General features: G+C 36.3%; 1 protein-coding gene across 1 annotated transcript in view; it reads left to right on the forward strand.

Annotated features, from left to right (window-relative positions):
- The first annotated feature begins 1,953 nt into the window (after positions 1-1,953).
- RBM46 (RNA binding motif protein 46) overlaps positions 1,954-13,923 on the forward strand; it is a 15,817-nt gene continuing 3,847 nt past the window's right edge. Inside the window, exons 1-3 of the mRNA XM_026848032.1 lie at positions 1,954-2,104; positions 8,411-8,878; positions 10,285-11,067. Coding sequence (XP_026703833.1) covers positions 1,954-2,104; positions 8,411-8,878; positions 10,285-11,067 — 1,402 coding nt within the window. The remainder of the gene's footprint in view (positions 2,105-8,410; positions 8,879-10,284; positions 11,068-13,923) is intronic.

Here is a 13,923-nt window from a genome sequence, read left to right on the forward strand (position 1 = left end):
GTAGAGTCTGTTTACTTGATTGAAAGCACATTTGAAATGATTAAGCTGGTAGGGGAGGGGATAAGTCCACTTTATGGAGGCTTAATCACTCCATAAATACAGTGTATAATCTTGAAAAACTTCAATTTATGCAAAGTCACTTTTAATTTGTGATACTGGCGTGGTGTTCAGTGGCATGTGTAAATGAGGAATAAGAGGACTAGCAACCATGGGAATGATTAATGTTTTGAGCATGGAGGCAAAAACTTGTTTAGTGTGACCAGAGATCATCTGAAAACCTTTATATGTAAAGAAGGGTGGGACAACATTTGGTACATTAACTACTATGTATGGCTTTATTTTTACTAATTCTTGTTTCTGCTAGGGTTAAGGAGTTAACTTAGCTGTCAGGTAAAATGTGTAAATAATGGTGCACATTTGGATAATCAAGCTCAAAGCGATAGTTTAGTTAGTACAGAAGCACCAGAAGTGACAAGCTGAAGAGGAGAAGGTGGCTTCAGCTTCAGACTGTAGAAAAAGGGCACAATTGCAACTGGTTTTGAATTCTTCCCTCCCTTTCGGCAGTGTTCGGTTCAGTGCAACAGTTTTGAATTTACGGCAGCACTTGAGATAACTGGTTTCTTGGTAACTTGAGTAGTGGAAGTCTAATGAAGAGACAGATCACGTGAATGCTCATGCACTCTTTACAGTCCTTGATTTAGTTTATTTTCTGCTTTCCAGATATTTTATTAATTGAGACCTTAACTATGAAGACTTTATTCAGCAAATAATAGTGGGTTGACAAGAAACGTTTGTGTGAAATTTAAGCTGGTTTTAACTTTTTCTTGGAAAAAAGAAACTGCTGGTATCTCAGGACATTATTTATTGGAGCCTGATCCTGAAGACAAATCAAACGGAAAAATATAAGGGACACTAAAGAACAAATAGGAGTTGCAGCTTATTTTTCTGGTGGTATTTTTTTGGCACCATTTATTCTGGAGAATGAGTGTTACAGCGCTTGGATGTACCATTTGGACAAAGGATTGAAGTGTTGAAGAGGATTGCTTGTCTAAGTGTTGCAGAACTTAAGGCAGAAAATCTTGGGAAAAGAAGACATAAATAAGGGAAAGAAAAATAGGCAGTGAACAAAGAAATCTAAAACTTGAAAGTTAATTTTTTTTTTTTTTTTTAGGGGCTTGACTAGTAAAATTGGTAATTACTGGATGGGTTCTTTGGTGTGGTTGTTTGCTATCACCTGGATGACAGAAACCTAAAGCTGTTGTAGGAGATCTTGGCATGCCAGGGAAATAGTGAGTAGAGTAGCAACAGCCATACTAAGAAACTTTCTCAGTTTTGGAAATTGTGAAGATAGATAAAGTCAGGAAAATAAGGACCCCAGAGGTGGGATTACTTCAACCCCTTAGTTTTGCCAGACAGTTCTGCCTAGTTGTATTATATATTGGTTTTAATTAAGTTACTTTTGTTCATGAATTATTTGTTTTAATTAGGTGTGAAGTTAGTGTATTTCTTAAGTATTTTTGTACAAAAATACAGTTTTAAAGTAATTGATATTTCTATAAAATATTGTAAGAAAGTGGAACTTGTCACTTAAAGTAACATACAGGTCTCTACACAACTGATAACTCGTTTTATGAGAGAATTCATTATTCTACTTGAAGGGCAGCATACTTAAAAAATAGTTGTGATGCCACCTATGAAAGTTTGAATATAGAATGTATAACTGCTGGTTAAAGTTCAAGATTATGGCAACTACAGAACAATGTTTTGAAAGCAGATATACAGATGATAGTAGTTGGAGGTAGGATTGAAGCCCTACATTAAACAAAGTCACAGTAAGTAGGCAAGTGTAGCATAAGTTGTTTTCCTGTGCTTTTGTAGCTTCTGTATACATGTAACAGCTTAGAATTGTCTGAATTGAAATATCTGCAATGTTCTGTTGAAGCTTTTGCAGATATGCATGAGGAAAATAAAGCTGCAGCAAATGGATGTGGCAAAATGCGAAGTGGCACTCAGAATGAGGCTGCTTTACTGGCTCTAATGGAGAAGACTGGATACAACATGGTTCAAGAAAATGGGCAAAGAAAATTTGGTGGTCCTCCACCAGGTAAGCATTTCTTTTGAGATTACGAAGTTGGAGTTTATTTTATGTAAGGAGACCTCTATTGAATCAAACTGAAAATTTGTGTAGTCTCATGTCCAGTATCTTGACAGTGACCAGTAGTAGATGCTTAGGGAAAGCGTGTAAGAAACACAACACATGCAGGGCCCTAATAAGCTTTGCGATTTCCAGCAGTTTAAGATCTCTTGTGCTAGACTACATTGAACATTTGCTCTTGGTAGATTTAAGAAGTCACAGCTTTAAAAGCAGCAAAAGTTGACAGGTGGCAAAACAAACATGGAGCTGAAAATACTGAGTATGTTCTGTGTGACTGAGAACACGCTTGAAAAGGGCAAAACAGGTTGGTAATAGCAGGCATAACCCACTTTATTTCTTGTCTTACCACTTGCATTGGCCAAACCATTTTTTTACAAACCTCTGATCTCTGAGATAGCACCAGTAAAAGTAATCTAACCCATTCTGTTTTCAGAGTTGACTAATCTGCTCTTCATATCTACACATACCCCCCTGCCTCCCAGCCTTCATTCAGAGAAGAAAAAAGCATAAATGCTCAGCTTCTGGAGCTTTTATCATTCAGTGGATATAATGTGAAGTACAGAGTTTATTATTTCGTGTGTTACAGTTCTTTCACTTAATACACTGAAAACTGAAATTGTTGAGTATGTATTCATGTGCAAGCAGAAAATAACGTTCTCTGGGATTTTTATTAACAGAGACAGTATTGAGGCTATAAAAACTACAGTAATTTTCTCGGTTAATTTATGGTGGTTTGGGATTTATAGTCATGGTGCAAATGGGAGACTTGCTCACTTGAACTATAAAGTTATTGCTGCAGTGAAAATAAACTTTGTCACTGAAATGTTTTTCTATATGCCTGATTATATTTCCACTAAAGTCAGTGACAAAAAGTAAAATCAAGTCCTGCAGCATATGGAATACATACATTGCCTTTGTAAACAGTGACGATGTAGTAAATACTTTCCAGGATTACTGCATTGTAAGACTTAATTTTTTCTTGTGTATTAAATGCTATTTCAGAAACATTCTGATACTGAGATTAAGTAATTTAGCAATAATAAATCTCTTGTAATAGCCCTATCCCCTGCTAAAATACTTCTGAAACTGCTGCACATGTGATTTATAGAAAACAAGTAGTGCTCACAGGTAATGCAAGGAACAGCATTTGTTCAGCACTTTAAATTTGCTTTCCAAAATAAATTACTCTCAGTTTTTAGTAGGTCTGATGTTGCAAGATTGTTCAACTTTAATCCATGCTTAAACAAATGTCTGGAAACTAGTGGGTTTATCTTGCACTGCAGAGGCCAAAAGTTTGTGAAATAAATGGATAAAACCTAAATGATTGAATTTTATATTGTCCTGAGTGAAGATACTTGAACAGAAGAGGAATATCTTCAGTAGATACGTTTTGGTTTTTTTTTTTTTTTCCCTAATTACCTTGTAATTATTCCCCTATTCAAGAGTTAAATTTTATGCTGGGGCATTTTCCCTACCAAAACATCATTATGTTTTTCTCAATATGTTAAGAAATTAAGTGGCTTCTAGATTGTTTAGTTTGAACTTTTGTGTATCTTAGACGTTTACTTTCTGCTCAGTTGTTATCGTGTTGAGCCTGATGGGTTTTTTTTGACTAAGACACATTTTCAGAAAAGTATCTGGGTTTGATTTTGAGAACTCTGAGGTAGGATTATCTACTTCTACACTTAGTTTGTTAATATGGTTAGCATCTTTACTGCTGAATTTGGGCTTTATTTCTAGTCTGAAGTAGGGTTTTTTTTAGAATTTTCTTGTGGAAATACCTAATACTTTTAATTGTCTGTAATAATGCTGTGTCAGTTACCTCTGTCTTAACATTTCTTGTTATTCCGATGAAATGAATCCAATGACTTAAATCTTTATGAAGCATTTCTTTTAGTTTGAATATTTTTTTCTAGTGTCGTTGTTGACATCAGCAGTGTAGAAGAGTTTTGCCATTAGTCCCAGTTGTATTACATATAGTACGGTAATTCTTCTTTTTGAGTCTGATTATGCACTTACACAAGCAGAAAGAAGGAAAGCTCTTGGTGCTGCTGTTTCAGTTCATTCTCATGAGTGGCCTGTGATCCCATATCTTTATAAGTCATGCTTGTGAGCAGGAACTGTATTATTCATTGGTATATGTAGTTTAAGATACAGCTGCATCAAAATTATTTTTCTTAGGAAGTTTTTTACTGTCTAAAATTACATACATACTTTTACTAGCCTATATAAAATAGGGAAGCCCCATGAAATTTTTGGAAGGTGGCACTGGGAAAAGAACTGCAGGGCATCACTTACTACTTCCTGAGGGCTCAGCCTGTTCTTAAATTATTTAATAGTTTTTTTACATTATAATTATTATTTTTAATTAGAACATTAGGCAGTATTAAGTGTATTTGGTGAAGTTACTTTTATTAATTTGTTAATTTTCTCTGAAACTAGATGTGTTTGGCAAGGTATTCGATAAATCCCATAAAATTCCATAGATTCCATAAAGCTGTTCATTGACATTAGTTATATATATATATATATATATATATATACACACACACACCTCTCCTTTAAATCTTCATGTATTTTCATACTTACTTAGGCTGGAAATTACCCTGTTACTATAAATGGTTTTCTAGGCCAGATGAGACTTGAATGTTTGAGATGGCTTGTAAGAAATTACAATGGCTGTTTGTAAATGAAGAGTTTCAGTGTGAATTTTGCTTGTTTAAGATGTGGTTTCTATAAGCTTGTGTTGCTGCCAAGGGAGACAGTCTTACTGTCGGTTCTGTTTTCCTGTTACCATCTTGTTTTTCTGACTGGCATGCTATCCAGAGCAAGCAGCTGATCTGTCTTCAAAATTGCCCTAAAAATTATATATTTTTTTTCTGCTTCAATTGGCAGCATCATAGTTCTTGATCATTTATGCCACTTGTGGAAAATGTATCTGAAGAGTGGTGTAAAAAAACAACAAGGTTAAGAAAATGAGTTTTCATTGCTTTGGGTCCTCTGCTTAGATTGCTGCAGACATATTGATGTTATTAGGTATGTAAGTCATTAGAATTATATGGAAGAAAGTCTGAGATGGCATAGATCTCACTAGCAGTGGGAGGATTATAATGTTAATTTAAGTTTGATTACTTGAGCTGCTGCTGAAAAAAAAATAATCCTTTAATCTGTCCTCCAGTGATCATAGAATCAATCATAGAATACCAGGTTGGAAGGGACCTCAAGGATTATGTGGTCCAACCTTTCTTGGCAAAAGCACAGTCTAGACAAGATGGCCCAGCACCCTGTCCAGCCGAATATTAAAAGCGTCCAATGTGGGGGAATCCAGCGCTTCCCTGGGGAGATTATTCCAATTTGGCTGATTGTTCCTGTTGTGAAAAATTTTCCTCTCATGTCCAATCAGAATCTCCCCAGGTAACTTGTACCCATTACCCCATATCTTTTCCATTTGACTCTTTTAAAAAGGGAGTCTCCATCTTCTTTGTAGCCACCCTTTAAACACAGGAACATGGTGATAAGGTCTCCCCTAAGCCTTCTCAAGGCTGAATAAGCCCAATTCTGCCAGCCTTTGCTCACATGGCAGGTTTCCCAGTCCTTTGATCACCTTTGTGGCCCTCCTTTGGACCCTCTCCAGCCTGTCCACATCTTTTTTGTATAGTGGGGACCAAAACTGAATACAGTATTCCAGGTGTGGCCTGACAAGTGCTGAGTGGGATGATGACTTCTTTATCTCTGCTGGTGATGCCCCTGTTGATACAACCCCGCATCCCGTTGGCTTTCTTTGCTGCTGCAGCACACTGGTCACTCATGTGGAGCTCGTTGTCCACCAGGACCCCCAGGTCACTTTCCACAGAGCTGCTCCCCAGTCAGGTAGATCCCAGCCTGTGCTGCACTCCTGGATTATGTTTTCCCAGGAGCAAGATCTTACACTTGTCTTTGTTGAATTTACTGAGGTTCTTGTTAGCCCACTCTTCCAGCCTATCCAGGTCATCCTGCAGGGTGGCTCTCCCTTCCCAAGTGTCCACTTCCCCACTCAGTTTGGTATTGTCAGCAAACTGCATCAGGACACACTTGATCCCATCATCCAGATTACTTCTGAAGCTATTAAACAGAGTTGGGCCCAACATCAGTCCCTGGGGGACCCCACTTGTGACAGGTTGCTAGTTTGAAAAGGAGCTATTTACGGCCACCCTCTGGGTGCGGCCTGTCAGCCAGTTCCCCACCCGCTGCACAGACCACTTCTCTAGACTGTAATATGATGATGACTCAAGTACCAGTCGAGGAAACTCTGGTCAGTCAGTAACTACTTGAGGAACGGTGCTTTTGGTTAACTGTTCCATGTTTGCTCTGTTAAATACATGTTGCTCATTGGCAAATGTGCACAGACCAGGTTTGCTTTAAGTCAGGAGTCATAACTTAATCCCAGCTGGCAGTGATGTGCTGTAGTGCTAATTTAGTAGGCAGCTTTAAAATAAGAAGGGTGAGCTTTTTGAATGTTAGGTGGCATTTACTTAGTGAGAGTCACTGTTGAATCATTTACCAGACTGAGGATGATGGTAAAAGTTTGCCTAGTTAATAAATGAACATTGTTACTTAATTTCATGACTTCCCTACACTATCAAGCATAGCCTCCTCCCCTTTTGTCCTAATTAAGTTGTTCAGTTGCTTTTGTCTTTGGAGCCCCTAAATGGTGTACTGTCGGTTTATGTTTTTTTCTGGGGGCAACTGACTGGCATGATGTGAGTGATGGCAGTACTAGCTTGCAAACTTGCCATGTCCTGTCAGACCTCAGCTGAAGTAGTTATAAATGTTTATAAAGATGTTGAATGCTTTATGAAGCAAAGCTGGACTTTTTCTTAGATAAACCATGGCAGTGTGGCTCCAAATGCATGTAGCTTCCCTGTGTACCATGTAGTTTTTAGTGTACAGCTTACAGATGAAAATTTCTTCTCTGAGAAGGCAAACATTCCCCAATTCCATTACATTTTTGTTACGAGTAAATTATGTGCCCTTTGATGATACTTCCATGACGGAAAAAGATTGAAGTTAATTAAAAAATCACCTAAATACAATTTATTCTGAACTTCAAGACAAGTAGAATATTTAATTATGTTCTTTTTTTAACTTGTCAATAGTAATTATTTTTCACCTTAACTCCTTATGCTTTGTTATTTCATACTAGTACTTACTAAATTTTGTGGGGTTTTTCTACTGGATTTGTACTCCTTGCTCTCTCCTGCGGAGAACCTTTCTAGTCAAAACTTTAGAAAAAGCTGTTAGTTATGATGTAACTGTTTGTCTGCCTTTGAAACTTCTGCCTGATTTGTCTAATTTGATTTTTAAAAACCTCAAAACAGCCAAACTTTTTTTAAAAAATGCGTATTTTGGGAAAATGCTGTGCCATATTTGCAGATCATAACTCCACATTTTTAAATATACATATGCATTTTTACATTATCTGTTGAACATACCTTTCAGCGTTATGTGGCAGAGATATAAAAGAGTGTGTGAATGTCCTTGGTTTAAGGACAGAAGCATGGATCTTCCTGTAACTTTCAGATGTGAACTAGGGACTTACTTGTTCTGTGGATTTTTTTTACATTTCCTTTTTCTTACCATCCAGCTCCAGCCTGTGAAACCTGTGGTCTGTTTTGTTCAGGTTTTTTGGCTATAGAAGAAAGCATGGCTCCATATCCTACCTTCCTTAGGGAGTCCTATTTTAGTGGATGAATGAAGAAGGTGGAAGCAAAATGCTTGGACCTTTTGAATGATGTCCAGGAAGAAAATAAATCTGCACGGGCACCCTGACCAAAATTTCTTAAAATATGGTCAAGAAGTGCAGGAAACTTTTGCAACTTTAAAATGTTAGAATAGAAAATAGAAAAGTTCTTTCTTGGTTATCACCTATCAGTTGTAACTAACATATAATTTTAAGGGGCGAAAAGTGATCGAAGTGTAGACTCTTACATCAAATCTGTCAGTGCTTTAAATAATGCTAGGTTCAGTGGGCTGTCATACAGATTCCACTGAAAAAAACCCAGAAGATGGAAATAAAAGAAATACAAATCGTGGGCTAATGGCGGGTTTTTATCTAAACATAACAAAAATTAGAATTAAATAATGGATGATAATATGCTAGTTTTAAGGTAAGACTAAAAAGAAATAATTAACTCCCACCTCCAAATTGGGGGGCAAACAGAGGGAGTGCCTATTTGGCATTTGTACTAAGATTGTTGTTGGATAATTTATTTTAAGGTTGGGAAGGTCCTCCACCACCTCGTGGATGTGAAGTTTTTGTGGGTAAGATTCCTCGTGATATGTATGAAGATGAATTAGTTCCTGTTTTCGAGAGAGCTGGGAAGATCTATGAGTTCAGGCTGATGATGGAATTCAGTGGTGAGAATCGAGGATATGCTTTTGTGATGTACACTGCTAAAGAGGAAGCCCAGCTAGCCATCAAGATTCTTAATAATTACGAAATTCGTCCAGGGAAATTTATTGGTGTCTGCGTAAGCTTGGACAACTGCAGACTATTTATTGGAGCAATTCCAAAAGAGAAGAAGAAAGAAGAAATACTGAATGAAATGAAAAAAGTTACAGAAGGAGTGGTAGATGTCATTGTTTATCCAAATGCCGCTGACAAAACTAAAAATCGTGGCTTTGCTTTTGTGGAATATGAATCTCACAGAGCAGCTGCAATGGCTAGAAGGCGTCTAATCCCAGGTAAACCTAATCATAAATAAATTGAGGTTTTGGGGGAGTGTCTCTCTCCATTATGTGGGGACATGGTGTGGTGGATCATCACTATTTTCCTTTCTTTAAGGTATTTTGAGAGTTAAAATATACAGTAATGCCTTTCAGGTAAACTTTTTTGGTTCATGAATCAGGGGTTTTGTGTTGGTTTTTTTTTGTTTTGTTTTGTTTTTGGTGTGTGTTTTTTGTTTTTTTTGTTTTTTTTTTTTAAAGAAGATGAAATTCAAGTAGTTCTGAGAATGAAAGAGCACACATCTCTTTTTATAAAACACAGGTTACTGTAATGTATACCAGGGTATCTGTTTGTTGGGCACACATCCAGTTTTCATTAGCACAAACTAGTACCTGCACATGAATTCTCTTAAAGCCAAGCTTAAAAAATATCATGCTTGGAATGTGTCCCTTATTTCCTTTGAGTGTCATGAATGATGTTATTGATGTTTCATATTTTAAAAATGTTTGAAAGTAGGTCTTTAATCTTTTACTAGAAAATAATTTTAAGAGTTTAACAAGTAGAAGATGACTTTTTCTTTGCACCTCATTTTATACATTTTGAGGGTGGGAAAGTAAAAGGGATAAAATAGACAAAGAGGAGGGAATAGGTAAAGGTACAGTTAAAAAGGGGAATTCTAGAAGAGAAATTAAATAGGGAAGAAATGAAACAACATAGTTGGAGAAGCAAAGTCATTAAAATGGATAATATAGCATTGGTGTTGCTGAAATGAATGACAAAACTCCCTGTATTTATTAAGGCTAAGATGTAGGGAAGTCTTGCATTAATTGGTGATAGAGTGTTAGGAAGGAGTGTTACATAAGACTTATACAGGCCTTGTAAAGTAATGGGAGAAATATGGCCAGATCGCTGAATGTAAAATAAAGTAGTTGTGTGATATGCAAAATGTTGGCTTGAAATGAGTAACAAGGTGGGATTTTTTTTTTTTTAGTTTATGATTTTGGTGTTTGCTGCTACATAAAGCTTGCACTAGTGTGTGTATATATATTTAGATGACTTTTTCCAGTTGTTGACCTTACTATTTAAAGTGGTAATATTATTAAAAAGGCTGTGTTTACTAAGTAGTAAAATAATATGTTGCTTTATGGTTGCTTTATATATGCATGTCACAAAATCACAGAGTGTGTTTTGACAGGTTATGGTGAACACAAAGGGTAGAGATTTTGAACCTTTGAATTTTTTCAGAGTCTTATTTTCTTTAATAATTTAAAGTAGCAATATTTTGCATATTTTGCTTAAGTAGATGCAGGCAACAAAACCCAGTTTCATGTGACATGCATCATGTTTTTATAGAGGTAGTTGATGAGAATGATTTTGTTTTCTATTGCATATTTCTTATTGATGTAATGCTTCTTTGCTGTAGGAACATTCCAGCTCTGGGGTCATACCATTCAGGTAGACTGGGCAGACCCTGAGAAAGAAGTTGATGAAGAAGCAATGCAGAGAGTTAAAGTATTATATGTAAGAAATTTAATGCTGTCTACTACAGAGGACACAATTAAAGCTGAATTCAACAAGTTCAAGCCAGGAGTAGTTGAACGTGTAAAGAAGCTGAGAGACTATGCTTTTGTTCACTTTTTCCACCGTGAAGATGCAGTTGCTGCTATGTCTGTAATGAATGGAAAGTGCATTGATGGAGCTAGTATTGAGGTAACACTGGCAAAGCCAGTTAACAAAGAAAGTGTTTGGAAGCAACATTTTAATGGTCAGCTAAGTCCTGGTTCTGAAAATCTCTTAGGGCTTCCTAACAAAGGAGATGGTCATCAAAAATCTTTAGGGAAACCAGCAAGTCTTTCAGTTCGTCTTAATGGTCAGCATAGTCCAGGCCCTTCTGAAGTTGAAAGATGCACGTACCCTTTTTTCCCAGGCATAAAGCTTACTCCAATTAGCGTGTATTCTTTAAAATCCAGTCACTTCAGTTCTGCAGTGATGCATCTGGATTATTTCTGCAATAAAAATAACTGGACACCACCAGAATACTACTTGTATTCAACCACAAATCAGGATGGGAAAATATTCTTGGTGTTCAAGGTGGTTATTCCTAGTATTGCAGATGGTTCCCAGAGTTATTTCATGCCGGACAAACTCTGTACAACAGTAGAAGGTGCAAAGGAATTGGCAGCACAGTTCACACTTCTACATCTAGGTAAGTATAAATGCTTTCAGTTAGTTCTGAAGAACTGAAGCGAGAGAAGTTTCTTTAAAATTGTTCTTTTTGTATATGTCTTGGCATGTGTGTGATACCTTTGTATAAAGTGTAAGTCTACAGAAGAATTGTTTCTTGTATAGTCAGCTGAGTCTGAACCATCAGGTGAGAGCACTGAAGAAAACACTGTGTAAGCAACTCTACATTGCAGTGCTAGGGTTATTTTTGCTTACATTTATCTACCATAATCATTTATAAGGAAGAACTAGATGACATGTTAATTGACTTAGGTATAAGGTCATCTGCATGTTGATTTTTGTGCTGAAAATTTATTTGAAAGGCTATGTTCTTGATTTATTATCAAAAGGGAAAACAGAAGTGGTGGATCCATATTCAGATAAATAAATAGGTTTGGGAAGCTGCTTTTTTTTTTATTCTTTATAGATATTCTTAAGGCTGTAGCAGAGTATCATTACATGGCTCTGCATGTACTATCTCTGGTTAAAGAGTGTTGTCATGGTTTTTTAACTAGAAAATGGGAGAAAATAGAGACACAGTTATTCTTAATTACTTTCTAAGTGTAGATCTTCATTTTTATATATTCCATTTCTTAAAATTAGAATGCAACTACTAGAAAATTGAGGGTTTTATATTATAAAAAGCTATGGTAAAATCTGTTCTTCTCATAACTAAGAGTACAGATCACTGCAGTTCTGACAGTGTTATCCCTGTTGCTCTGTAATGTGAAATACATAAATAATACAAAATGTAACACTTCAGCCATCTAGTTCCTGGCCCAGTGTTTTTCAGAACATCCAGCATGCAGCATTCAGAACACAGAACTGATATCTTGTCCCAATTTTTAATTAGTAATTATAGTCATCATCTGATCAAACTGCATCCTCAAAGAAATAAGAATTTTGGCTCTTTGGGACTTGGATTTGAAGGCTGTTACAGAGCCATACCATAATGGTTTGAAAACTCCTCATACTTCTTGGGAAAGCTTTGTATAATTCATTCCACTTGTTCTTTTGAACAGTTTCTCTTCTGCTTAGCTCTTTTTCTGGCCTTTACATCCTGGTATATTTGAAGATGAGATAGGATTGATTTTTATAATTTTGCAAGTATTACCAACCATCACATAATTTCTCTGATCTGCTGAGTAATGTTCTTGTGTATTTGTTGCATGGTTTCCTTCAGCAAGACTAGATCAGCAGATGCTGTATCATTAAATGAATTCTTAGTAGTGTTTTGTAGGACAACAATATTTTTCTGTCATTACAAACAAATGTTTCTGATGAGTCCTAGAGCCAGAGGTTTGGTTATTTTCTTTTTTTTTCTTTTGGTGTAGAATTCTTTCTGTGAAGAATTACATTGGAGATGATAGGCTTGTTCAAATAATACAAACTAATTTCTTGTCTAATTGTGTGTAGAAAGCTGGGGGTTTTTGGGTTGTGAGTTTGCTTCTTGTTTGGTTTCTGGGTTTTTTTGTTTTATTCAGAATTGGAGCAATGCCAGAGTTGTTTGGGAGGGAGTGTTTTGGGTTTTGGAGGGGTGGCAGGCAAGTTCTTTCCAAGTTTCTTATAATACCGAGGAAGTTCAAATATGTTGTGCTTCAATTACTCTTGTTTCCATGTATTAAGACTGCTGTGTTTTTTCACATTCTAGTTTAGAATATCAGCCTTCTTAAGCTGTGGACTTCCAGGTTTGAAAGGAGGGGCATTCTCTGTAGATAGTGGCTACTGCATGTGGGGCAGACAGTGTCCGAGGCATCAGATTTGGTGATCCTGTATAGTCAGTTCTGGATAGAAGCGCAGTGAGATCATATACTACAGTAAATAATCTTTTTCTGATTAGCTGTGCATCATACAAGGCCCAGGACTGCATCTACATGATTTAAATCTTGATTCTGCTTTAGGAATGTAAGGACGAGAAATCAGAACAGTTAAAGAAGTGTTTCTTTAAATGCTTTTACTTCATAAAATTTTGGCCCAGTGAAACTAAATTTTCAGAGATATGGAAATAGAAATAGTAACTGAAAGGTCAAGTGGAGTCCTGTGTTAGTGATGACTCTTTTTGTTCCTGAGAAATGCTTTAAGAAAGACTTTGCTGTTCCCCTCTATTGCCATCTTACACACCCCCCTTTTTTTTTTTTTTTTTTTCCCTAATTACCTTGTAATTATTCCCCTATTCAAGAGTTAAATTTTATGCTGGGGCATTTTCCCTACCAAAACATCATTATGTTTTTCTCAATATGTTAAGAAATTAAGTGGCTTCTAGATTGTTTAGTTTGAACTTTTGTGTATCTTAGACGTTTACTTTCTGCTCAGTTGTTATCGTGTTGAGCCTGATGGGGTTTTTTTGACTAAGACACATTTTCAGAAAAGTATCTGGGTTTGATTTTGAGAACTCTGAGGTAGGATTATCTACTTCTACACTTAGTTTGTTAATATGGTTAGCATCTTTACTGCTGAATTTGGGCTTTATTTCTAGTCTGAAGTAGGGTTTTTTTTAGAATTTTCTTGTGGAAATACCTAATACTTTTAATTGTCTGTAATAATGCTGTGTCAGTTACCTCTGTCTTAACATTTCTTGTTATTCCGATGAAATGAATCCAATGACTTAAATCTTTATGAAGCATTTCTTTTAGTTTGAATATTTTTTTCTAGTGTCGTTGTTGACATCAGCAGTGTAGAAGAGTTTTGCCATTAGTCCCAGTTGTATTACATATAGTACGGTAATTCTTCTTTTTGAGTCTGATTATGCACTTACACAAGCAGAAAGAAGGAAAGCTCTTGGTGCTGCTGTTTCAGTTCATTCTCATGAGTGGCCTGTGATCCCATATCTTTATAAGTC

The sequence above is a fragment of the Athene cunicularia genome (assembly GCF_003259725.1).
Source record: "Athene cunicularia isolate RWA chromosome 4 unlocalized genomic scaffold, athCun1 chr4_part2, whole genome shotgun sequence".
Taxonomy (NCBI): Eukaryota; Metazoa; Chordata; class Aves; order Strigiformes; family Strigidae; genus Athene; species Athene cunicularia.